General features: G+C 37.5%; 2 protein-coding genes and 1 long non-coding RNA gene across 6 annotated transcripts; all 3 read right to left on the bottom strand.

Moving 5' to 3' along the window:
• Positions 1-665: 665 nt before the first annotated feature.
• On the bottom strand, positions 666-17,962 carry LOC121945525 (sialic acid-binding Ig-like lectin 10). 3 transcript variants are annotated; one of them, XM_042489744.1, is made up of 12 exons: positions 17,888-17,962; positions 17,656-17,679; positions 17,419-17,528; positions 15,881-16,534; positions 6,754-7,164; positions 6,304-6,624; positions 5,360-5,692; positions 3,940-4,221; positions 3,556-3,837; positions 3,248-3,359; positions 3,081-3,150; positions 666-2,427 (listed from the first exon to the last, which is right to left on the bottom strand). In XM_042489744.1, exons 4-12 carry the CDS (start codon positions 15,939-15,941, stop codon positions 2,032-2,034), a joined length of 2,268 nt encoding a protein of 755 aa, XP_042345678.1. In that variant the 5' UTR covers positions 15,942-16,534; positions 17,419-17,528; positions 17,656-17,679; positions 17,888-17,962; the 3' UTR covers positions 666-2,031. The 3 variants fall into 3 exon arrangements, with proteins under 3 accessions (XP_042345678.1, XP_042345680.1, XP_042345679.1); XM_042489746.1 differs by lacking the exons at positions 15,881-16,534; positions 17,419-17,528; positions 17,656-17,679; positions 17,888-17,962 and adding exons at positions 7,520-7,622; positions 8,553-8,600; XM_042489745.1 differs by lacking the exons at positions 15,881-16,534; positions 17,419-17,528; positions 17,656-17,679; positions 17,888-17,962 and adding an exon at positions 7,520-8,591.
• On the bottom strand, positions 13,605-15,038 carry LOC121945526. Its single transcript, XR_006105965.1, has 3 exons — positions 14,953-15,038; positions 14,108-14,213; positions 13,605-14,013 (listed from the first exon to the last, which is right to left on the bottom strand). It is a non-coding gene; the product is annotated as an uncharacterized LOC121945526 (long non-coding RNA).
• Positions 17,963-18,614: 652 nt separating the features above from the next.
• LOC121946054 (cytokine receptor common subunit gamma-like) lies at positions 18,615-27,394 on the bottom strand. Of its 2 annotated transcripts, XM_042490464.1 has the most exons (8): positions 27,331-27,394; positions 26,466-26,556; positions 23,675-23,844; positions 22,268-22,392; positions 22,020-22,185; positions 20,887-21,168; positions 19,195-19,294; positions 18,615-19,102 (listed from the first exon to the last, which is right to left on the bottom strand). In XM_042490464.1, the coding sequence occupies exons 1-8, from the start codon at positions 27,392-27,394 to the stop codon at positions 18,994-18,996; spliced, it is 1,107 nt and encodes a 368-aa protein (XP_042346398.1). In that variant the 3' UTR covers positions 18,615-18,993. The 2 variants fall into 2 exon arrangements, with proteins under 2 accessions (XP_042346398.1, XP_042346399.1); XM_042490465.1 differs by lacking the exon at positions 19,195-19,294.
• Between the last annotated feature and the right edge of the window lie 58 nt (positions 27,395-27,452).

Here is a 27,452-nt window from a genome sequence, read left to right as displayed (position 1 = left end):
GTTTCAGTTGATGAAACTGGACCAGAGCACCTCTGTAGCTGACGGTACAGATTTCAAATACAGGATGCTGCACGTACTTTTCTAAAGTCACACTAAAAAATGTGGCCAACAACATTTTCAGTGCTGACAGTCACTCATAAGGTTTTCTTCCAATGCACTGTAATATCTGTTACAGAGAGCTGCTAAAAAAATAATCAGTTTCCTAACACCCCAGACTTTCCCTAAGGAAATGCACATTTGTTTCCAGGTAAAATGAGGAATGTTAAAAAGCATTTTATGACATTAGTTATGGAAGAATAAAGACCTTCGTAAACTTATTCTTAAACGTAAACTCCAATTCTTATTCATCTGTTATCATTAAACCTTGCATGCTGACTGTGATGCATTTCTCTCTTGTTGGGATGTATGAGTCCATGAGGAAAGCCTGCGCACTTACTCCATGTCACACGCATTTAATGACGACAACATTGCGATTGTACTTGGATCTTCCCAGGTCAAAATGTCTCACAAGTTACACAACATTTTCTTCACTGGTTCTTTGTCAAGCTACTATTTAAAGGCTTTAGACATACATACGCTAAAAATATGCAGAAAATTGGACATGCTCCTAAAATTTTTGTGAGGGACAAAAGTTTCGGAGTCAGTGTGCAAAAGTTATTGATGTGAGGTCATATTTATTTACATAGAACAATTTCAAACACAAACAAAAAACAGACGGTGTGCAAAAGCCTTGACGTCAAATGTTTCAATTTAAAAACTTAAAATATATTTCTTAAATGAGGTCAAAGCTGTCTTTTTTACCTCTTTTTGTCTTCTCCCACAGTGACCTCTGTTCTGATCTGATGTTTCTTCCACCTTTTGTATTTCTCTCTGTGCTCAATAAGTTAGTTAGTTCTACATAGAGCTCTCTCTCTCTCTAAAGACCACCACACTTACAGCAAAATCTCTAAAACATCTACGTTATGTATTACATAAACTTTTAACTTGAAACTTTAATACTGATTCATGAAATGAAATATATCTTAACATTTTAAGAATATCTTGCTTACTGTGAGAAACCTTGAGAAAGAGGACATACCATGTGTCCTTAAATATAATTGTCATCTTCATCCTATCTACAAACTATCCTCAAGTCAAGTTGGTTCCTGTAACAAATTAAAAGGGGAAGTAATGTATGACCTCTAAAACAAGGAAATTAATATAGAGACCAACCTTGCCTGTTATATCACTTGTTTTTTTATAAGGCCACATAAAATGACCAAAGAAAAATTATAACAGTACCACAGAAATGGTAACTTTTGAAGATACCCACATAATTTGTCTAACTGAAGCCTGATGGTAGCTTTGGCTGATTTTTGCAATACATTTTAGGGTGTACATTTTGCCCTCCATTTCCGAAACTGAAATAGCCTACAGGAGTGGATCTATTTCTTTTAAAATACATCTGTCCATGTCAATGTTATACAATGACTGTATTTAGGTTTCTTTGCTGCAGACACCAACTGAAAATCAAACAAGACTAAGAGACTATAGCCATGTTAACAGCTGTTAAACTACTTTTTTTATTCTATTTTGTTCCCAAGGCAGAGCGCTTCAGGCTAACACATAATTCTTTTTAAGTTATATAAAAGGTACCAAAAAAAGAGAACATTTTGGCTCTCAGAGCAGAGAGGAAGAAGATGGTTTACCTTTTACACGCCACTGCAATAACAGCAGTGTTAACTTTTTCATAGATGTAGGTAATCTTGTCTGGTGAGTTGAATAAGGAAATTCTGTCCAACTTTCAGTCCACTCTTAGCTGAATGAATGGATTTGCAAAGCCCCTAACATAAGTGTGAAGCATCTCCGCCACTTCAGTTTACCACAGGTTGAATTTGGCATCTGAGGATCACAACTGAGTGTTAGAAAATGTTCACAGGAGTGCCATTCATTCCCTGTGACAACAACCCATCCAGTCCATTACATCAATCCATACATCTGATAAAGAGGAAAGAAACTTTATCCTCAAGCAACTCCACAATGCAACAGTCCTTAAATCTCATCCATTATATCCTTCACGTTGGAGTACACTGCCATTTCCTCCCCTTCTTCTTCTTCAGGCACACACTGAATGGTCTCCTCATCCTCCTCCATTATCACCTCCTCCTCTTTACCCTCCAACACTTCACCTCCCTCTCTGTCATTCTCTTCTCTTACCGCTTTTACTACTTTCTTGATTTCAGCGTACTCCGTCTCGGAGGTCTCCTGCTTCTTTACTGCATCTCTGGGACCCTTTCCTCTCAATTTTGAAAAATCAATGCTTGCATACTCCACATCTTTTGGTCTGACATCATGATCGGGGACTGATTTCTCTGCCGCCACAGCTCCTCCTTCAGCTGCCTCTTGGTAATAGGTCTGATTATCTTCCACTGCATGGCCAGCATCTATCTACAAGATACAACATAATTTATATGACATTCATCTGCTACGTGTGTCAAAATTGTGTAAAATATGTGTGTGAAATCTATCTGGTGTATATGTACATTACTCCCAACCATTTCCTTTATGTTGTACCACATCAATTAATTTCTGTACTGTTAAAACAAACCAATTTGAAGCACAACTTAAAACTTGTTTAAGATGATGTAATCCATCACAATGTGTTTCTGTTTTAATCATACTAATATCCTTTTCCGACCCAATTAACATTTGAACTTAAGGTTTTTAAACAAGGGTAAACCTGCTTGGTATGGGCGACTGGTTGTATTCTCACTGCTAGTGAACTCAGTAGAACTATTAAGTCTGCCTTTCTGTCAGCTGGTGTGTATGTGTGTGTGTTTTTGTTTTTTTTTTGGTGGTGTGTTCAAGCCACCTCATGGACAGGCAGTGGAATAGGTAAACAGTAGACAGCAGCAGAAACAGAGGTCTTTGCCTCGAGAGGACAGCTTACCACTCTGCTCCATGTAAAATATGCATGTAAAATAGATAGATAGATAGATAGATAGATAGATAGATAGATAGATAGGTAGATAGATAGATAGTTGGACAGAAAGTTGGACAGATACATGGATAGATAGATGGATAAAAATTAAAGTAAATACCAGTGGATCCTCTTGACTGGTCACCATCTCCACAGTGTCATCCAGATTTTCAGAGCTCTTCTGGGTTTTTCTGGGGGGGGGGGGTCATTTAAAAACATTAAAAATAATTTATGTAAGAATATTATCTACATACTAATAGGAATTCATTATTGAATTTATTGGTGTACCTGTGACATTTCTTTGCCAAACAGCAAAGGACTGCTGAAAGAACTACCCCAATTAGAAAGGCAATGATGACTTCCAGCCGTGAAACTATTTTAATTGCTTCACTTGTCTGACCTGCATTAGGAGCAAAAGAAGAAATGTTGATGTTCGCTTTGTTCTGAACGCTAATATACGTACAGTGGCTTATTTCCTTTTGACAGCTTGCCCAAAGGTTATGCAAGTACAAAGGTCACAGTGAAAAAATGAGGCACTAGAAATGTCATAAGTAAGTGGTCTACATTAGCTAAAGTGTTCAGCTGGTAACACATACCCTCTTGATCTGGAATGTCTTCTTGAATAATTAGGTTTTCTTTTGCTTTCCCAATTTTATTGCTGCTGAGACACTCAACAGAACTGTTGCCGTGGTCTTTTACAGTTAGGGTGGCGGTGCTGTTGACGGTGTGGTTAGACACAGTAGTAAGGACTGAGTACTCATTGTGCTTTTTCAACAGTGGCCATCTGATGGTGGGTAAAGGAAACCCCTCACTGACACACACACAAGTCAGAACCTCCAACCGAGCCACACATCCAGATTTTAAGATCTTTGAAAACCCTGTAAACACACAAGCCAAATCACAACATTACAACTAAATGCTGACGGTGTAAAATTTTAACATGAACATCCTTTTTCAGAAGATTATTACAGTCTACTTACAAGTCACCGTTACATCGGCAAATGCAGTCACATTCCTGTCCAGATGCTGTACTGTACAAATGTACTGTCCAGAATGTTCTGCTGTCACATTGGGAATGACAAGGGTGGCTGATCTGGTGTCCTTCTGCAGGTCATTATCATGTCCACTGTTCAGATTTGTGTTGGAACCAAGTGCGGTCCATGTGACATGAGACGGAGGAAAACTCTCAACACTGCAGGTCAGTGTCAAAACATCTCCCTTCTCAACAGTTTCATTCCCAGTTATTACAGGTGTCTTCATATCTTTGAGGCAAATGTAAACAAAATATTAGAAGTCATGATATGATGAAGATATCAGCGATGGACAAATGATTTTTGTCAAATTAAATAATGAAAACATTTAAATAAATACGCATGAAAGACATTAGTCCACTCATTATGTACATTGCAATACCTAAAAATATTTATAAACCTCATCCTTTACCTGAACTGTGGTGCCAAAGCATTGTGTGACTTTGTAATGTTACTTCTTTTTTAGAGTGGAAATGCAATCATTTTGCTCAGCGTTGTCACCTCTATCATCCTTTAATTGCAGCCAAAAACTGATCTTAAGCCTTTTTTTTGTTCAGGCGAGAAAATGAGAAAATGACCATTTAGATTTCCAGTGTGTGATCAGTTGATCTAAATAACACCTATTTGGATGTTAATGCCAACGTTTTTGGAGTTGTGAGTAGCTACTGATGGTGTGAGCACAGCCTGGTGATGGTGGTTTAACAATACATAAGATCTGCACATAAATTGTAGGACTATCTGTCAAACATATACATTCATAAAAATATAATTAATGCAGTGGTGTAACTCCAGAAGACTTCTTGGTAATTAGTGACTTTTTTAGAGTTTACTAAAAAAAAGAAAAAGGCATCCATTGTCTACCTGCCATTTGTAATACTGTCTACATATGTAGGTATAATTAATCAAAAATAGTAATTACTAATATGAAAAAAATACTGCAGTGTGATATATAGTATGGAATTATTATGAGATGTACATAATATAGACACATAATATACAGTCACTATGTGTCACAGTTTTTGCCTTCATGAATGAAACCAGTGTTTTTTGTTTTGTTTGTTCACTACCATTAGAGGTCATCAAAGTCACACAGTGGCAGAAACAAACAAGATTTGTATTATTCTATACAAGGGGCTCCAGTCAAGGTGAGAAGTCTTCAAAATGCCTCCAACTGATCAAAAGACTTTTTTAAAAATTCCATTATAAACTAAATAGGCAGAGCTGTAAAAGTTCAATGGGATGAATTTGGCTGGTTTATTAAGGTTCTCTCCTCTGTTAAACAAATAGTTTAGTTCCCTGATGAGAAGACAGAAGAAAAAAAAAACTTCAAGGTATTTCCTGTCATAGAACAGTTGTACAGTGTACTTACATATCACTGCTACATGAACTTCTTCTGTCCGAGTGTTGTTAAGATATTTTACTGTACAAATGTACAGTCCAGCGTCTTCTGCTGTCACATTGAGGATGGAAAAAGTGGCCATTCCACTTCCTTCCTGCAGGAAAGTTTCACTGTTGTTCTTCACGTCAGTTAAAGTGTTGTTCAGCAGAATTGTTTCAGTTTCATTTTCATTTTGCGTGTTCTCTCTATAAAATTTAGTCCACGTGATATGAGCTGGAGGGAAACTTTCAACACTGCAGGTCAGATTCAGAGTCTCCCCCTCATTCACACTTGTATTACTGGTAATTTTAACATCCTTCACATCTATGAGAAAAAAAATGTACACTGTATTATATAAAACTCTAAAAATTCCTATCTTACATGGCAATAAGGCTGGTGATATGACTATGACTGTAAAATCCAACACAAATCAGAAAATCACCAGATTACTAGGGCTGTCCCAAATGTAATTTTCTAGGCTCCGGAGCTTTGACATTAGCCAACAGTTAATAACCAGAGCTCAAGTCAATAGGAGCAGCAGGAGGGATAACAGACACCATGCCGACAACTTGCGCCACAGAGCTTCACAGCAGGTGAAAGAGGGAGAGACTGTGCACTTCACGGCTTACTCAGGTGAGAGAGAGACACCGTGCGTCATGGATCTGTGTTAAGTCAGAGAGAGCCTGGTGTGCCTCCAACTACTCAACAGCTTTGTGACACTTTATAGTGTCACAGTTAAAAAAAAGTCAGCAGCAGTATCAATGCCAAAAAAAAGAAAATGCGAATGCGCTAAAAACCAAATACCTAACTTATTAAAGAATACTTAGATAGCTGAATATTTGGGTCCAGCCCTAGAAATAACATGACAGCACATCTCTTTAATTTAAAATAGTATTAAGTAAAGCTGAGAGTAAAGGACAGTGTGTGATACTCACAGGTCACATTCAGAGTCACTGTCTTCTCTGTAATGATGTTGTTTGCAAGGCTGACCTTACAGGTGACATTGGTGCTGTGGTGTTCAGCTGAAGAGTTAAAGGTCAATGTTGAGCTGTGTCTCTGTGTGACAGCAGTCACAGCCTCAGTCTTGAAAGCAGTGATGTTTCCTGTGATGTGAGAGTCCTCCTTCCTCGCCCCTGTCCATGTCCAGATGATATCAGGATCTGATCCAGAACAGAGACCAGGAGCGGTGCAGGTCAGTGTGGCCTGTTGGCCCTCTCTCAGGGGACGAATCATCACTGTGGGTTTCTGGGTCAGACCTAATCAGAGAGCAGTTCATGAGTGGAATCAGGTGAGCAGACACTTACATTTGAGCTAAAATAATCAGATACTGTGTTTCAATGCACAGCAACAAACATCTTCACTGCATTTATGTGTCTTCTTCATACCTTTAACAGAGACGGTTGCTTTTTGAGAATATGTAAATCCACTTTCCCACCCCGACAGGACACCATTAACTCTGAGTTGATATGATCCAGAATCTGACTCAGTAAGGTCATTGATGATGATGCTGCAGTCCTGCTGAGTCACATCAGGCTCCAACAGCGACACTCGTCCTTTGAACTCAGACTGAACTTTATTGTTGTATGTGTTAGTGTGGAATATAATGTTCGAATCACCACATCTTTGTTTATACCGTTCACATTTGTACCAAACTATATGTCGGGGTGTAAAGTCAGATCTAGTGGTGAAAAAACACGGTATTACTACACAGAGTCCAGCCTCTGCTGATATTTCTCCATCACTGAGAGTGATACAGAAAAAACCTTGACAGTAAGTTCTTCTCTCCATTGATGCACCTGTGGATGAAAACAGTGAATAAATTAGAAAATTTGAAGTCTGACAATGCAGCATATTTGATAAATTATGATGAAAGGCTACTTCTATGACTACTATGACACGTGATGTTGGCAGCTGCGTTGAGCAGACAATGCATTATTATTTCAGCATTTAACATATTTCTTTATCTATTAAATATCTGAGAAATAAAACATTCAAATAAAAAACAGAGAAATTTCACATTTTCTAACAAAGTAAAGACTAACTAAACCAAATAGAACTATAAGGACATGTATCATGGCAAATTATTGCTATCTATTTTGTTCATATCTTTGATATTCACATCATAACAAGATGATAGTAAAAGATGCATACCTGTGTCAGCATTTCTGCCTCTCACAAAGAAGAGCAGGGTCACAAAGACGAGAACGAACATCCTGCTTTGATATCAGTCTCTCCCTCCAAAGGACAAACTACACTGAAAAGTCAGTGAACATAGAGGAACTGAACGAGGGACGCTCCACAGCTGACATCACATATCTTAATACAGGATGTTGCAGGTTCAGTTATTCTGGAGTTGAGAGATGACACTCTTGATCCAAGAATGGGACTACCCTGACATTTTTTATGGTAAAGCACTTGGGCTGTAGCTACTCTTGTTTTTCACTTCTGTCATCCTGTCATGCCAGAATGCATTGACTGTCAGGTCTTGATCAGATCTTGCTTGGACTGAACGAAGATATCTCTTTAACTAATGACAGGTTGTTTTCAGTCAATGACATTGAAAAGCAGTGGGCTGAAAAAAAGTTCCCCGTTATTTTGCTGTGAGTTTTTGTCCATAGCACAGCACAGCAAGTAACAGAAGTTTACCTAATCCAACATCTCACTATGGCTGTTTCTGTAGCTATTCTTCCCTGTGGTATTAACAGACTCTCTCCCCCTTTCAAGCTCACACTGTCCTGTCATTAAAGGCAATAAAAGCCTGTCTGCGTGGAAATATATCCAATCACAACCGACAAGAATGTCACATTGTAGTGTCAAGTGGGGACACATATATATGCACACTTCTGTGTTACAATATGGCACATCTAATCATAAAAGTCACATTGAAAAGACAAGCATAACCACAGCATTAGTGACTTTTACTACTACTTACTTTTACTGCAAGTGACCTTTTCTGCAATAATCTTTACAGCGACTGCGGCTTTGGCCCCAAGAATCATTTACAAAACGCACCAGGTGTTATTAAAACAAAAGGATTTTCCAACTTCATCTTATCAGCAAATCCAGTAATGTTGAAATGTTGATTTTTTTATTATTTTAATATTTTAGTAAGTGAAGAGCTAAACAACTTTTATTCACAGTCCAAAAAGATATTTTAAACATTAATATAAATGCTGTGTTTTACCTCTGTCTCGCTCTCCTCGGCTCTTATCTCCAAGTTGTCTTTGCTGAGTGTTTCGGCTCTGAACTGATTCTTCCCCTCCTCACTTTTCTATTTGTTCCCTCTTTGTGCAACAATGAGGTTTCAGGAAGTTTCCCCACACAACCCTGAGCAACATTTGTTCTCTCCTTAGACTGACAGACATATATAAACGTATAATCTTATAATACCATTTTATGTGTATCATAGATCTAACTATACATTTACACCTTTAATAATGAATGATGAAAAATGTTTTTTTTTCTCTTGTTTTGTTTTTTGATCCTCTCCACAACTGAAGTTAAGTGAATGTTTTTCAAAAGGGAAGTGATGTAAGTGTGTGATTTTTTCCCCTGAAGAAATATTTTCTTGAGAAACCAGCAAACTAGTGAAAGCATTAGTTTTTTTTATCTGGCTATTTTTGAAGGGTATATACTTATAGTTAGATGTAGCAATAGTTTAACCTCTTAAATCAATCCAACAACGCACAACACACACAACATACACTTTGCATAGCTGTAAATTGCTTGTGTTTCTTGCTAATATCTGCAGTGAGAGTTGAGTGATAATGGTCAAAGAAACATTGTTTTAGTTATGCATATTAAGGATAACCTGAAGCACTTCTGCATATTTGTGTTTTCTTTATTGTGTGTAATATCTCTGGGTACTGTTCTAAGTAAAGTCGCTGCCATGTTTATTCATTTAAATATTGCCCCATACAGCACCACTGTGTTCTATTTATCTCTAACAAGATCCTGTTTGCACTTCAAGGTAGAGCTGAGCAATGAAATGATCTCAGTAGGGGATCGCTATAAAATGTATGTCTATGAAAACATTTTCACTGATATGGACAGATCTAACACCCTATCACACAGTAGAAACAACAGCCAGTCAGGTGCTGCCTCTCCTCTCTGAGTCACCGCCTGTTTGCAGGAGAGCAAGGCTTTGCTCAACACACACAGACAGCAGTGAAACATCACAGCAGAGCCCACAGCGAGGGAAACAAAACAGCCCTGAGGACATATTTCACCAGAGTCTGTGCTCGTTATCTATTCATGCAATAAAAAGGAGACAGAATCATATTATTCATCAAACCTGTTGAAAAAGCAGGACATAAACTTGCAGAAATGTAAAGGCCTTAGGCGTTCTGCCCACACAAAATTGCTGCTTCCGCTTAATCACGACCTGGTCTGCTTCACACAGCCACCAAATTCCTTGTAATAATGTACTGAACGTAAACTGGTATCCTTGGCAACCAAAACAGGAAACACAACAGATCATTTCCATTACCTGAAAAGTACCATCTACGTGACCACACAGTATTTAAATAAATTACAAGGCAAGCTAAATTATATTGTTTTTATAAGGTAAAAAAAAGCATTTTTGCAAAGTTACAGTATATGTGTATATTTAGTAAACAAAGGCATGTTTGTACAATTAAATGCTTATGTTAAGTATATTCCAAAGTAAAGCAAATCAATTATCTTGTTTCTTTAGGCTTCAGTCATTATTAGAGTAATCTTAAAACTGCCAGCATTATCAAATTATGTATAGTGATAAATATTGATATTGATCACAACGAAAAAAATAACCAGGGTTATATTTTTTGCCATTTCGCTGAGCCCAAACTTGAGGTAATATATTAAAATCATTTTAGCAAAAAAAAAGGGGGGAAATTTGTTCTAAATCATTTATTATAGGTCTGCATATTGGCAACTAACAGCAGAACCTGAAGAAATGTTGCAGTTGGAAGAGATTAGAAAGGTTGGTTGAAAATCTGTCTTAATCAAATGGCTGCAACACCACATCAATCAGTTGTGAAATCCTGTATTAAACAAGACTAGGTCATATATGGCCGGACCATGTATGGTCATGTACTAAACTGTAGTCATATTGTTACACAGATAGTGGTAGTGTCTAATGTAGATTTCCATCCCTTCAATAAATTGAACAGTTCAACAGTATCATCCTGCTATTTTCAACAAGCGGTTGTTCTGATTTACTCATCTAAATTGATATTTCTCTATGTCAGTCACAGCAGGTGTGTGTCTCCTAATGTCCCAGCCAAACTTTAGTATGTGGCATTAGCACCACAAGATGGCAGCAGCTACACCCAAGGTACATAAGTACATTGTGGAAGTCACCAAATTTTCCCCAACACATTTCTGCTACCATTTCATAATAAATACTTTGTCCAGGCTTTATTTGCAACAGATACAGGAAGTATTGACTTTGAAGTAATAGCATAATGCAGTAACAAAAAAACGGGACAATCAGGAGCAGATTAGAAAAGAAAGCTTCATAATAATAAATGGCAAAACACACAATCAAATAGAGTGAATAATTTTTTTAAAAAAAAGCCTTTTTCTAGCATAAACCTGCTTCAAATAAAGGTTGTATCCTTGGCAGTTAAATAGGTAAATAAAAAGCAAAAGATCACACAGTTAGAGGCTGATGCTGCCTGCACTTTGCTAAAGGCCAACCAAAACTCTTGAAAATCCCATACCCAGACTTGTTCAGAAATCTACAAAGTTCTTAAATCTTAGCTGCTCCAGTGGCTCACTGCCCAACAGCAAATATCTGTATTTTCATTGCAAACCTCCTAATGTTGAAAGAGTGATTATGTAGATTCAGTTTGACACTGACAAGGTTGTCCATTTCCCGATTTTACCTCCCAACAAAGTTAAGTTGTTTCAAATAGATTCTAGGAACAAAGACAACAAAGCTGAACAAATAACGGTCGAGAATAGACATTATACACAGGCATGTGTCAGTACTGGCCGCATATAAATATCAGCCTATGGGTTGTAAAAAGCACCAATGACCAAAATGTTCATTTAATAACATTAAATAAAAGTCAAGAATCTTCTGTAAGTTCTAAACAATTGGATTTCGCCTCAGTGTATTAAACTGATGAGAAGTATCTGGTATGAGGTATCAGAATAAATGCTAAAAGAAGCAAAAAAAGGTTAAAAGTACATATTTAAACTGACAGTAAAGGGAAATTTGTTGGTTATTACTAGCAGTAATATTCTGTGGGGGAAAATACGAAGAAGCAAAAAACCTTAGTTGCACATAATGTAACTGTCAAACCATAAATCAGACTTGTCAGCTAAAATAAATCCAAGTTTAGTTATGAGTTTAAGTTTACATCAAGTATGGTACATGTTCAGTGTCATTTACGTATATCTATACACAACTCACACCCCTGACATTTCTGGGATACATAAATAGACAACATGTAGCAATACACAGCACAATAATGCAAATCAAGGATGTAAAAAATCCCAACAAGCAAACACCAAATTCCTGGCTACAAAGTATCATAAATCACACCTGACTAAAAAGCGTGACTTAACTGACAAGTAGTTAGAAGTAACTAATTCAGGGCCTACTCAAGCAGTGCATTTAAAAACAGTTTTAAGACACAGTCTGTATTTGAGTATTTGCATGTTATTGAAATTAAATATTCTACTTTTCACTCCACATCATATATTTCATCGCCCACATGTACTAACTTATTTTGCAAATAAAGATTTTTAATATAAAACCTATAGATTAACTGTTATAAATTTAAATGTAATAGATTTAAACATCAAAGGTAATTGCATTTAGGCTATTCATTTTAATTCACCGCTAGTTTCACTTAATATTTCTTACAACTTCGTAACGTGAATCAATGTTCTGCTACAGACAGTAACGACTGCACAAGCCAAGAGAATGAGTGGGTTTGTTTGTGTGTGTGTGTGTGTGTGTGTGTGTGTGTGTGTGTGTTTCGACATTACTTACCGGACTTTGAAGAACTCTTTCACGTTGGAAAAACGACCGTCAACCACGTAATGTTAAGTCCAACTCCATGTGTTAGTCCTCCAACACAGATGCTCCATCGGTATTTTGGAAAACGTGTCAAAGCGCCCGTCCTCTACCTGTAACGCTTGTTCCGGATTAGCATCTTCAGCTATCGCTGCAAAGTAAAAACACGGGGCTGAAAGCATTAGCAACTCAGACATTTTAGTAACTGCACCGATCGCTATATTGAAATGGTGTTGCTGTATTTTAACGGTTAAAGATAAAATAAAATAATATAAGTTTTTAAGTTTCTTCCAGAGTCCTGAACATCCACACGTTGAATTACTCAACTACGGACAACACCTCCACCTGCTGTCGACCACCTGACGTGATTGTTACGGTGGCCTTAAGGGTTCAATGCAGTCCATGCAAAAAGACAACACACACAAGTGGTGGGAAGGTGACTGTTTCAATGCAGTGGGTTACAGAATATTAGTTACACTGTTGAAAATATATACAACCATTAAAAGTGCTTAATCGATGAAATTTAAGTTATTACATTTGACTGCTTTAGACTGATTTTCTAAAAAATGTTTTAAAAAACGCTGAAAGGGGCTATAAACATACTGTTACACTCAAATTTTTCCCAACAGCTTTGGTGAGGTGCTTTATCCAGAAATAGTCTGTGCCACAAAAGGCAAGAATGCAGGATTATGGAAATATGGGAATATGCAAATATAGGAGTATGAAAGGAAGAATATAAGTAGATACACCCCCTTAGTAATTACCAACATTTTTATTTAGTAACTATAATTCTATTAAAACATTTTCTCAGTAACTTATTACAATTACATTTATTTTACAAGACAAAAAAATGCTGCAAAGCAAGAAATAAATAAAAAAAATTTAAAGTAGAATATATACATTAAAAATCCAGCTTTTTTGTACGTAGACTATGTAGATTTATTGTGAATTATTTTACTTAAATATTTGTTATGTTGTACGACTGATTTCTATTTTTATCTCATGGAGCTATCTTAAATGTTATAGAGAAAAGAAAAGAAAAGAAAAGAAAAGAAAAGAAAAGAAAAGAAAAGAAAAGAAAAGAAAAAAGATTGCTGTGTAGCAGGTGCAATACAAAGTGAGAACAGTGCAAATATAAAAGTCAAGGATACAAGGTGCAAATAAGGTGATAATCCAAAATACATACAGTATATACAATGCCAAATTTGTAGAATTTGAATTATAGATCATAAAATATAAACACATAACATTAGGGATCGGTCTGGATGAGGTTGCATCTAGAGTACAGTATCCAAACTGCTTTGGAATGTGCTGTTAAAAAACCCTGACAGTTAATATTTACTCATTTTGTTAATGATTAACTGCTGGTGCATTTATACATTTCTCCAAAGTAAACAATGGTACAGAAGTTTAAACATGTTTTTTTTCTTCACAATTTATTAATTCCAGAGTAAGAAATCCTGCTTGAAGCTGTCTGAAAGTCATGTTATCAGATTGTAAAGACATTGTGGAAGCTGACAGTTATTACTTCAAAGCTTGCCCGATAACATCATACTCTGATGATCTGTCTTTTTTCTGCAGAGACATGTAAGTTCTGTCCTCTTGATTTGTTTTCACATTTTTTCTTGCTTTCCTTTAGAGGGGAAAAAAAGTGAGCCATTTATTGCCTAAAAGTCTCTGGTGCATTTAACAGACTTTAATCATAAAATGCAAAGGGAGTAACATACCAAAGGAACACCATGAAGATTGTGCAGAGGACATTCACACTTAGTGATACACCAGCAACAGCCCAGGGAAGCACTGCACTGTATGGTTCACAATGCTGCACAGGACCTATGATATAAAGGATGTAAACAAATCTTTATGAATCACAATTGTCTCATAATGTTTTGTGCTTTGGATAACAAAAGTGTTAGGTAAAGCAATATGATCATATCACAAATCTGACAAAGTATCTCTGTGAAAGTCAGTAAACTTATTATTCTAATTTCTTTACAGTAATAGCCCAAGATTGCAGTCCTGTATAAGCAAAGAATTAAATCAAATAAAAAAAATTATAAGAATAAAAAAACACAAATCATGTAATGACTCTATATAGGCATAATACTGTAGATGAAGGTATTTTGTAAGTTATTTAGCCTGTGTCTTGTGAGCTGTGGAAACGGTTGTTCGATTTCAGCTACCTAATAGTGGAAAAACAGCAACTAAAACAATTTAAGAGTTTTTCTGTATAAAAACAGTATGACAGCCTAATTACAGCCACAGCCATCTTCTCATATTTGTTCCAAGTCTACCTGTGACAGAAACAGTTGCTCTTGGAGAGAATGTAAATCCGTCTGTTTTCCCAAACAGGAAACCATCTTCCCCCCCAAAAAAATATATACGCGAATGCCTAAGTTGAAAACTTACCTACCCAAATACCTACCCAATTAAAGAATACTCGAATAGTTGAATATTTGGTTCCAGCCTTATAAAAAAAAGTTAATGGCACATCTCTTAAAATTAAAAATTTTAATTAGTGTATTAGTTTTAAGTAAAGCTGAGAGTTAAAGGACAGTGTTGTGATACTCACAGGTCACATTCAGAGTCACTGTCTCCTCTGTTGTGATGTTGTTTGCAAGGCTGACCTTACAGGTGACACTTGGTGCCGTGGTGTTCCAGCTGAGGAGTTAAAGGTCAATGTTGAGCTGTGTGGCTCTGTGTGACAGCAGTCACAGCCTCAGTCTTGAAAGCAGTGATGTTTCCTGTGATGTGAGAGTCCTCCTCCTTCCCCGACAGGACACCATTAACTCTGAGTTGATATGATCCAGAATCTGACTCAGTAAGGTCATTGATGATGATGCTGCAGTCCTGCTGAGTCACATCAGGCTCCAACAGCGACACTCGTCCTTTGAACTCAGACTGAACTTTATTGTTGTATGTGTTAGTGTGGAATATAATGTTCGAAATCACCACATCTTTGTTTATACCATTCACATTTGTACCAAACTATATGTCGGGGTGTAAAGTCAGATCTAGTGGTGAAAAAACACGGTATTACTACACAGAGTCCAGCCTCTGCTGATATTTCTCCGTCACTAAGAGTGATACAGAAAAAACCTTGACAGTAAGTTCTTCTCTCCATTGATGCACCTTGTGATGAAAACAGTGAATAAATTAGAAAATTTGAAGTCTGACAATGTAGCATATTTTGATAAATTATGATGAAAGGCTACTTCTATGACTACTATGACACATGTGATGTTGGCAGCTGCGTTGAGCAGACAATGCATTATTATTTCAGCATTTAACATATTTCTTTATCTATTAAATATTGGAGAAATAAAACATCCATATACAAATCAGAGACATCTCACAGTTTCCAACCAAGTTAAGAGATGTTGTGAAAAGTACAACTAATTAGTTGGAAGTAAATAGAACTATAAGGACATGTATCATGGCAAATTATTGCTATCTGTTTTGTTCATATCTTTGATATTCACATCATAAAAGATGCATACCTGTGTCAGCATTGCTGCCTCCAACATAGAAGAGCAGGGTCACAAAGATGAGAACAAACATCCTGCTTTGATATCAGTCTCTCCCTCCAAAGGACAAACTACACTGAAAAGTCAGTAAACATAGAGGAACTGAAACAGGGATGCTCCACAGCTGACATCATAGATCATAAAAACAGGATGTTGCAGGTTGCGCAATAACATATTTCTTTCTGTTACATTCTGAACAAAAACGTCTCCTGGTATATTGTGATTTAAAAGCTTTTATTTTGAAGCAGCATAATGGAGAAATATTGACTTTTCATTAGCAGCAACTTAAAACAGCTCCCATTCAGCTAAAGCAAATATGAAAGAGTAAAATAAAGCAGATATCTAAAGTACAAACAAGGACAACCATATATCTATCAGCTGTGCTCATGCAAGCAAACCACAAACCACAGTATCAGCTGTCACACCAGAATCCAACAGTGATACTCGTCCTGTAAACCCAGACTGGACTTTTTTGTTGTTCTGGTTAGTGTGAAATATAATGTCTGAGTCACCACATCTTTGTGTAATTGCTTTACATTTGTACTCAATGATATTTTGAGGAATAAAGCCGTGTGATATAGAATCCATTTTGACAGTCTTCTTTTTCAACTCTCCAAATTGATGAACCTGTTAATGCAAAGAGACAAGAACAGTGTATAAAAATATTTAAATTTTTACAATACAGGCTAATAAGCAGCTTTGACAGTGACAACACAATATTTCAGCATTTAACATTTATCCATAATTTCTTTGGTAAACAAAATAGTCATCTAAAATACCTAACTCAGAGTTTCCAAGAAAGTAAGTTCATGTTCTGACTAACGCAGCAAATGGTCTGGTGTATACATGCTGGAAGAACTGAATAATGTAACATAGCAACAGGATGTCACTCCCAACTCATTAAATAACGATTGTTTAACTGTGGGATGAGACACCCAGGGTTAAGACATTTGTTAACGCTGCAGGCAACTATCTTAGTATAAAGAGCAAGAAAGTCTGCATGGGTTGGGCACAAGCGGCAACCTCTGAGTTTGTGGTTGGGCAGGAGGGGAGGGGGATGGGTCAAATGTGAGGTTGATGTTGAACCACATTAGTAATAAACCAAGGCTACTTATTTAAAGGTTACTTATTTTTTCTAAAACTACCAATGTGGTTTCCTAAACTAAGGAGTTAAACCTAAAAACAAAGTTGTTGTTTTCTTTACACATGTTCCAAGTTTAGTTTACAAAAGACTATATGCAGAAACGAGCAGAGACAGAAGTTTATTTTTAAAAGAGATGATACACGTATAGCACAAATTGAAATGACGTCCTTAAGCGTCCATACCTAGCACATAATATTTTGATGTGGCAGGCTACTAACCAAGCGTAGCTATTTCACAAGTTGAGCGTTAGAGTGTGTTGCATTTGGAACACCTCAGAAAGAATATTTATCATGGCAAATAATTTACAACTACTTTGTGAATATTTTTTCTTGATCTCTGGCATCACAACAACATTACGCATGCATACCTGTGTCATCATTGCTGCCTCTCACAGAGGAAAGCAGCGTTGCACAGATGAGAGCAAACCTTCTGATTTGATGTCAGGCGCTCCTCAAAATGGAAATTCACTTGATGGCACTGAAATAAAGAAAACTCCACCGTTGACTTCACTTTTAAAACAGGACGTTGCAAATTTAATTGTTCCATAGTTGCTTAATTACATTTTGTTACCACATCAACCATAGTATGGGTACTTTTTACTTACTTATTGTGAAGAAGTTCATTACATCTGTTAGAAAAGCAGGGAAACATCAGCAATAAATAAAATAAAACAATAAATATCTATTAATCACTGCAATGATCCACCAACTGCAACAAAGTAAATATCTGTTATCTTCTGAACCACAAGCACCATTTTTCTATTCCAATTCCTAATTTAAAAAAGACATGAATAAAATAGTTGAATGTTTATGTTTTTTTTTTTTTTTTTTTTTTACCTTTTTCTCCTGCTCTGTTCTCTCCACAAATATCTCTGTTGAATGTTTCTGCTCCGAACTTACCCTTCCTCTCTCCTCCTTCCCTCTTTGTGTAAGAACAGCAACAAAAAAAAGAGAAGTGTGTGCGTGCGTGCGTGCGTGCGTGCGTGCGTGCAAGCGTGCGTGTGTGTGTGGTGTGTAAATCAATGTTGTAGTTAGTAACTTTTCTTCATATTGCTTCAAAAACACACAATATAAAACGTACATTACTATAAATCTGTGTTACTGGTTAAAATCTTTGGTGCCAGGTTATGATAGTCACATGATAGTCACATGAATGTTATATTTGTAATGTGTATTAAAAACACAACAGTATTCAATGGATATGAATGAATAGCAGGTCTAAGTTGCAGATTTAGCATTATCCACAAACATAACTAAGATGCAATTCAAGCCTCACCAGAGACTGCATCATTTTAAGAAAAGTTTGATTTTATTTATTTGTTATTGCATTTGCATTAAGAAATACCTTAACAATAATAATTATTGTCTCAGGTGATTTTTCTTTAACTTTAAAATAGAGTGATGGCAAATGCACCATGCATTAGTCCTCTAAATTAGGTTCCATATTCTTTGAGTCATAGTTCTATGCAGCTATATTGACTTTTCATTTTTTGTAGCAAAGAAAATCTTGACAACAAATATACAAATCAAAAAATAGCTTTTACAGTCCAAAACAATTATATTTGGCATATTGCAAAAATAATTAGGTCAGTTTTACAGAATGTATTCCAGGCACATTGCTGATGATTCAGTTGCAACCACAATGACATTGCATAAACATTGTCATGATAAAATAATATGAAAATATCAGTCAACTAATTTCATTTCAAATAGATAACTGTGATTGTACTGGAGTAATACATGCTCACAGGACTTCAATCGGGTTAATATAGAATCCCCAAATGTAAAAAATGATAATACTGTAAAATACTAAATACAAGTTGAAGTAACATTGAAAATAATATTAAGAAATGTCACACTTATTAAATCCTACACATTTATCAAATCAGTATATAGGAGCATAATTTTCTTGTCGTACTTCACTCAGTGGAAGAAGAAACTTGTTAGTTCCGAGGTTGGGAAATAACATCATACTCTGGGGATTGGCCTGTTCTCTTTAGTGACATGTAAGTTCTGTCCTCTTGGTTTGAATTTGTCTTTTTTCCTGTGTTCCTTTGGAGAGAAGAAAGAGTGACACTTGATGAAAAAGTCTCCAGTGCATTAATAGAACCTTCAAAGCTTAAAATGATGAAGTAGAAACTTACCAATGGAAAATCAAGAGGATTATACAGAAAACATTCACAATGAGAGATACAGCAGTGACGAGAGTCCAGAGAAGAACTGCATATGGTCCATGTTTATTTCCTGTTAGAAATGATTAAATGTAGATTATGTATCTGTTCAAATGTATGCATGGCTTGACTCTCCCATTTATGCAGTGTTACCTGTAAATGATAGATGCCAGAAATTAAATAATCTTTTGATAAAATTATAGAACAATATTCAATGGTGTGGTTTGTTGTACCAAAGAGAAATAAGGGGAACGTTTTTATCATAATGCACATTTTCATTGAATCTGCTCAACAAACAAATTATATATATATATATATATATATATATATATATATATATATGTATGTGTGTGTGTGTGTGTGTGTATATATATATATATATATATATATACACACGCACACACACACACACACACACACACATATATATATATATATATATATATATATATATATATATATATATATATATATATATATATATATATATATATATATATATATATATACTTATATATATATTAGATTTAATTAGAAAAACAAATTTCCAAATATGACTAGTATCAAATTAAGGTCTGGATTTTAGTTAAAAAAGAAGATGATGATGATTGGTTGCAGTTTGAGAATGTGTGGCTGTTGTGACTGTGGACTAATAATATTCAACTTATGGCCTGTGGGCCAAATATGGTCTCCAATACAATGCTGTGACCATTTTCTAATCTACAACGAAAATAAATTCAGACTGCTAATTCTTTTTTTGTAGTTTGAATGTAAATAAGGTACCAGAGTGCATGAAAATGCATCAGAATTAGAGCCTGTTGATTATAAAAAGTGCCCTTGGCCTCCTGTCATTTTGGCAGAGAAAGTAGAGAACCCCAGTTAAAGACCAACTGTAAATGATTATTAACAAAGTTAGTCACAGGTTTCTTTAGGATTGTTTTTGGGGTTGCATTGCATCTGTGTCTGCAAAAAACATAATGGGGAAAAGACTGAAAACATCAAGCTAAGCAAGCTAAGGAGGTATGACCAAACTTTAATCACCAATGTTGAGGGAGGTATGGTGCAACACCAGCAATTCGAGCACAGATGCTTCAGATCTGATCTCTCTTTACGTCTAATGTTGATGCCTGCTTCAACCAGCTGTTGATGGACACACACATGACAACCTGGAAACTGTTCTTACTTAACACTGAAGTTTACTTAAGAAACGGTGAGAAGGAATACATGGATAGAAATATCTTTATGATCATTTGATGATTCCTGTATTTCCTTGAGGGAAATAACTGTAGTTAGAAATAAAGGCCATAAACAAAGGCAATAACAAAGTCCACCCTCTGACCTGTCATCAGAGTTTACTAAACCGACAATAACACTATTGTTATGCTTGATGCTCTGCCTTGATGTAAGATCATATGTAAACATATGACAGCTTGTCAGCTGTGAGACAGTTTTAGCTGATACTCAGCATGGTTATATTCAGTGTGCCAAATAATATGCAAAGAGCTTTGGTGCTCTTATGAGGCCGATCTGTTGTGAAAGAAAATGGGGGTCTAACCTCTGATTGCATGTCATTAACTACTTGGTGGTTTCATGAGAAATAGAACTGAACATTTCGCTATAAATACATTCTTATAGATATCAGTGATTGGTGATGTGTATCTTTACCTTCTCCCCTGTCTAAAGTTATGATGGTGAGGTTTTCTTTTGCTTCCCCTCTATCAATGCTGCTGACACACTCAACAACAGTGTTATTGGGGTCCTCTACAGTTAGGGTGAGGGTGCTGTTGACTGTGTGGTTTGACACAGTGGTCGTAACACAGTACTCAGTGTGGTTCTCCAACAGCGGCCATTTGATGGTGGGTAAAGGAAAACCCTCACTGATACACACACAGGTCAGGATGTCCGACTGAAGCTCACACTTAGAGCTATTTAGGATCTTTGGATACACTGTGAACACACAAGAAGCATTACAAATATTTTTCCAAGTCATATACTAAATGAACATTTTTTCACTTTTAGTCAGTTTCACCATTTTAATAAGTGGAAATAAAGACAGTGACAGCTTTTGCAAAACCATTAAACTCCACATCCTTATTATGAGTCCTTATCATAACACAGGCCAAATTCACCATATCTTATAAATGAATGAATAAATAAAATGTGTTGACCTATCAAATTACCACCCTCAAGTGTTAACTTGTGTGGGGGAAAGGCTGCCACTGATTGTTACGATCACACATTTATATGTTTACAGCAGCAATTAATGTGATTGCTGCTGTGAACATATGAATACTGCAGTGACACTGGATATTGCCATGAACCATTAATTAGCAGGCTAAATTCAATGCACCAACAATTATGAGCTGCTTTGCACTGACCATTTATAGTTAAATGTGGCATGTTGAGATTGGGATATGAGGCTGATCCATGTGCAGAGAATTCCAAATTGTTTTGGAATTCATTAAAAGAAATTTGTATGCACAATTATATAAATCAGAATTTTTTTTTTTTGCGGCATGCTATTTTTGGCTTTTGATTCCACATACCCATTTAGTATGGAACCTACAAACGAATAAATGCAACCCAAGACCAGTGCAGGTACCTCACAGTATGACACAGACACACAGATAACTAAAAGGAGACAAAATCAGCTTAGCTATCTTCATGTGGTCTTGAAATAAAATCATCCTTTTCAGACAGTCAAAAAATGGTCTTGAGAAAAAGAGTGATCTTGAGTACTACAACTCTGATGTACTGTATGTCGGGCCTTTTCCACAACAGACATTTTGTAGTTTTACCTGTGCTGATTTTGGATCCCCAGAACACAGGCTCACTCCATTCACTCCAAAATATGGACTCTCCACAGGCATACCCAATTTTGCTCCGCACTTGCAGCTCAACCAAGGAGTTGCAGGAGGGCGAGTTGATGCAGTAATTCCGCGTCCCAACACTGAGAGAAGAGGTCTGTGGACAATGAGACAGAGATAAGAAATTTGATGTGTACAGACTGAAAACAAAAAAGAGAATGAAACAAAGAACTGCCTACCGTCCACTTGCTGTTGTTGATCCTATAGCGAGCTTCACTCTCCATACAGTTAGAATAATCTTGGCTCCAGGTGAGGCACAGATCAGACCGCTTGATGGTCAAATTTTTTGGTGGGTTTAACCTGACTGGAGATGACAGATCATTTCATGATGCAGAATATAAAACATGATGACAAGGCAATAAGGCAGCATTTTTAATCAGTATTTTCATATTTTTTATCATCTCTGGCAGGCGTAATCCTTAGGGGGATCATTCGTTTGGTCATGCATGTGTGTGTGTGTGTGTGTGTGTGTGTGTGTGTGTGTGCGTGTGTGCGTGTGCGTGTGCGTGTGCGCATGCTCATGTGCATGCATGTGTCTGTCTGTCTGTCTGTCTGTCTGTCTGTGTGTCCTCAGCTAATCCTGCAGATTACTGGACCAATTGGAGTTGTTTGTTTTGTTTTAGTGTATATTTGTGACTGCAGGCTCAAGGATCTCTTTTGGTTTGGATGAATCACAATTGAGAAAACATGTTCAATTGACTGTTTTATACCATCTTTGACTGCTGAGTGCTCACTTTTCTCAACAGGCCAGTAGGGGTCGCAATTTTAGCTTGGCTAAAAAGAACAAGCCATCTGCCGCAGGCCATATTTTGGCCTTCATTGTGGCTCAGAGGTGACATCAACAGAAAAGTTGGTCTTATGTTTTTATGGCTTTGTTTTAGTTATTAAAAATACATGTGTCCTCATAATTATATTGTATCTGTGTATATTTTCCATATAGCAGTAAAGCTCTGTCTGCTCTGTGTACCTTTTCCAGTTTTCTTCAAGAATATAAATTTAAATTACAATTGTGTTGCATCTGTTGTGGAAAATTGTTCTGTAAAGCACTTACTCAAATAATCAATTAACTCACAAAACACCAAGAGAGTAAAATTATTGCAATTACAAAGAGACATGGACTGACAGACACATGCAATAACATCACATTTACAGCATTTCAGAGACAAAGAAAGTAAAGGAGATTGGCTGACTGTCAGAAAATAACTTTCCTCCAATCCTAAAAAGCCATACCACGGTTATCTTATGGTTATCATGTTGTTTTTTTTTAAACTTTTGGGGTACCTTTATCTGATGCCCCTACTTCCTGGAGGACAGTTGTAAATCATAGTTCTGTGTATCTTGGCCCAATCATTCAAAACTGAATGCAGTAGTCAGCATGAAAAGTCAAAACATTTAGAAATGATAAACCTTAATGTTTCATAATAGTTTGCTTTCTCATTAAAATAATTTTATTCTTATTAGGCTACTTCATCTCACCTGTAGGAATAAAAAAATCCCCCCATCAATTAAAATTGTTTCTACTTCATTAATTGGTATACTTTTTTTTAAAATTACCTCCCAATGTCATGTTCAACTTCAGTAAATACCTTTTGTTTTAAGAAGATGCTCCTTCTGATGGGTGTCATGTCCGTGTACCAGTTTGGTGTAAAATGTGGTGAACCTTTGGAGTGGGTCAAAAGGCTGGTTACATCCAGTGTTTGTGTTGTTCTCTGACAGGTAGTTTGGGCACTCATTGATTTCTTTGTCATTGTGGAACCTGTAAAGAAATCAGTATTTAGTCATTCACGCACAAAGAAAAGTATGCAACCATGGCAACTGTAAACCAATCACATTATCATTAGGTCATTGCATTTCGAGTGGCGTTTCTCTGTAATTTGCTATTTTCAGATATCAGGTCCAATATTTCTCAATCTTACGATAGTTACAGAAGAGTTAACGCCCCAAAAAGCCAATAGTGGATTTAAATGGTCCTAAGTGTAGAGAGGATAATAAACACTTATTGAGAGACTGCCTCCTATTTCAATTCCTAAATCACATTGTCTTTAAAAACAATTTTTAATCAGGGACAATGATTTACCCCTCCCTGAGCTACCACCTTATTGTGGTGGAGGGGTTTGTGTGTCCCAGTGATCCTAGGAGCTCAGTTGTTGGGGGCTTTATGCCCCTGGTGGTGTCACCCATGGCTAACAGGTCCTAGGGGAGGGACCAGACAAAGCGTAGGTCACCAGATTCATCACATTCATGCATTCATCACCAGATCTGATGAATGCAACAAATGGCTCAAAGTTTCCCTCACCCGGACGCAGGTCATCGGGGCTGCTCCCCTGGAGCCAGGCCTGGGGATGGGGCTTGATGGCGAGCGCCTGGTGGCTGGGCCTTTACCCATGGGGCCCGGCGGGGCAAAGCCCGAAGAGGCGACGTGGGACCTCCTTCCTGTGGGCTCACAACCCATAGGAGGGGCCAGAGGGGTCGGGCAGCAGCCGAAGGCGGGGACCTTGGCATTCTGATTATTGGCTGCAGAAGCTAGCTCTAGGGACGTGGAATGTCACCTCTCTGGTGGGGAAGGAGCCTGAGCTGGTGCACAAGGTTGAGAAGTTCCGACGAGATATAGGCCTCACCTCGACGCACAGTGTGGGCTCTGGAACCAGTCTTCTCGAGAGGGGTTGGACTCTCTTCCACTCTGGAGTTGCCACTGGTGAGAGGTGCCGGGCAGGTGTGCCAATACTTATTACCCCAGGCTTGGTGCCTGTTTGTTGGAGTTTACCCCGATGAACAAAAGGGTAGCCTCCCTCCACCTTCGGGTTGGGGGACGTATCCTGTCTGCTGTTTGTGCCTATGGTCCACACAGCAGTTGAGAGTATCCACCCTTTTTGGAGTCCTTAGAGGGGGTGCTGGAGAGTGCTCCTTCTGGGGACTCCCTCGTTCTGCTGGGGGACTTCAACGCTTACTTTGGCAATGACATTGAGACCTGGAGGGACATGATCGGGAGGAATGGCCCCCCCAATCTGAACCTGAGTGGTGTTTTGTTATTGTACTTCTGTGCTCACCACAGATTGTCCATAACAAACACCAGCTTCAAGCATAAGGTGTCCATATGTACACTTGGCATCAGGAAACCCTAGGCTGCAGTTTGATGATCGACTTTGTAGTCATGGGTCGCTGCTTTTCGCAGATGATGTGGTCCTGTTGGCTTCATTAGATTGGACCTTCATCTCTCACTGGATCGGTTCGCAGCCAAGTGTAAGTGTAAGTACCTCAGGATCTTGTTCACGAGTGATGGAAAGATGGAGCGGGAGATCGACAGGCTGATCAGTGCGGCATCTGCAGTGATGCAGACTCTACACCGATCTGTCGTGGTAAAGAGGGAGCTGAGCGGAAAGGCAAAGCTCTCGATTTACCAGTCGAACTTTGTTCCTACCCTCACCTATGGTTACGAGGTTTGGGTAGTGACCGAAAGAACAAGATCGTGGGTACAAGTGGCCGAAATGAGCTTCCTCTGTAGGGTGGCTGGGCTCAACCTTAGAGATAGGGTGAGAAGCTCAGTCATCCGGGAGGAGCTCGGAGTAGAGCCGCTGCTCCTCCGCGTTGAGAAGAGCCAGATGAGGTGGCTCAGGCATCTAATTAGGATGCCTCCAGGACAGGACAAGGCCTCCCTGGTGATGTGTCAGGGCACGTCCCACCGGTAGGAGGGCCCGCGGATACCCAGGATACGCTGGAGAAATTATGTCCCTCAGATGGCCTGGGAACACCACGGGATCCCCCAGGAAGAGCTGGACAAAGTGGCCGGGGAGAGGGAAGTCTGGGCTTCTCTGCTTAGGCTGCTGCCCCCGTGACCCGACCCCAGATAAGCAGAAGAAAATGGATGGATGGATGGATGGATGGATGACAATGATTTACTCTACGCCTGTTTTCTATTCTTAAACAAAAAATGGAAAGAAAAAATAATTTGCTATACTGCAAAATGCAATAAATAAATATGTATTTGTGTGAAATCTTTACGCAGCAATTAACATGTTCAGTTAATGGAAATCTAAAACGATATGATAAAAATATAAATGGAGATTAAATCATCGGAAACTAGATAAAATTGAAACAGACAAAGGAAACTGGAGCAGTTTTTGGATGGCAAAGTACAAATCCTCTCAGAATTTAGTTCAAAACTAATAATTGCAGACCATTATCATGCATGTAAAGTGACTGCACCGTACATAAACGCACAAAAAGAAAAGAATGTTATAACATCCTGATGTTAACATGACATGCAAAAACAACCCCGTTTTACTTTTGTCTTTCAGTGAAGTCCAATATTTTACTCATTGCAATTAAGAAATTCATAATATATTATTATAACTAGAATGACTGTCACTAAATACAAACCAGCCATAGAAGGTGTAATTGATCTCTGGAGTCCCCTGCTCATCCCAGGAACAGTGAACATACTTCATATGCATCACCAAACAGTCCACATCTGTCAGAGACACAAGAGGGTTGAGACAAAAGAGCCTTAAGAAGTTATTAAAAGATCGATAGGGTTACACATATTATAAACCAACGCAAATGGTAAAACACTAATAGCAGTGTACTAACACACAAAGAAATGGCAGCACAATGACACCAAAGTGAATTTACACAAAATGGGCACGATCAAGGCAGTAATGCTTTACCATAAACTGGTAGTCTAATACTACTTTAGTGCCAAAACTCCGGTAGAATGACTGGGATTTAATCCATTCAGTTCAACAACATTTCAAGGAAAGAGCTGCATGATTAAGTTATTATATTCCAATTCAAGTTTGCGTAGAGCTAAACTGTAAGTTAGTCGTTTGGTCGGCGCACGTCACTAGTGTGCTTGCTACGGGCCCCATGATGTGTAAAATCAGGGGTTTCATCCCACACATTTCATCCCACAACTTCTATAGATAAGAACAGAGCTTTGGCTCCAATGCTTTATACATCAATAGGTAAGGTACAGATAACAAAAGCACGTGGTTAAATGAAAAAAAAACAAAAAAACAAAAAAAACATCATGGTATGACTTCAAATAAGTAGGTTTGTTACTGATGTAATGTGACATCAAATGACATATGTCACCAGCATAGTATGGTGGACATAGTAGCACACAACATTAATTAACTTTTGGATTCAAATGGGACAGCAACAGCAGTCATCCAAACAAGCCAAAAACTGTTATTATTATCATAATTCACCTTTAATATGAATATTTAATTGAAAATGTTATTACCTGGCGGCTCTTTGGCAAACATATTTCCTGCAAGGCAGAGAAGCAGAAGCAGTGTAGTAAGCATTGCAACACAGAGTATGTGCTGGGATTCATTAGTGGTTTTACTTCCCCTCATTCACTTA

The sequence above is a fragment of the Plectropomus leopardus genome, chromosome 7 (assembly GCF_008729295.1).
Source record: "Plectropomus leopardus isolate mb chromosome 7, YSFRI_Pleo_2.0, whole genome shotgun sequence".
NCBI lineage: Eukaryota > Metazoa > Chordata > Actinopteri > Perciformes > Serranidae > Plectropomus > Plectropomus leopardus.
This window is presented reverse-complemented; position numbering and strand designations above follow the sequence as displayed.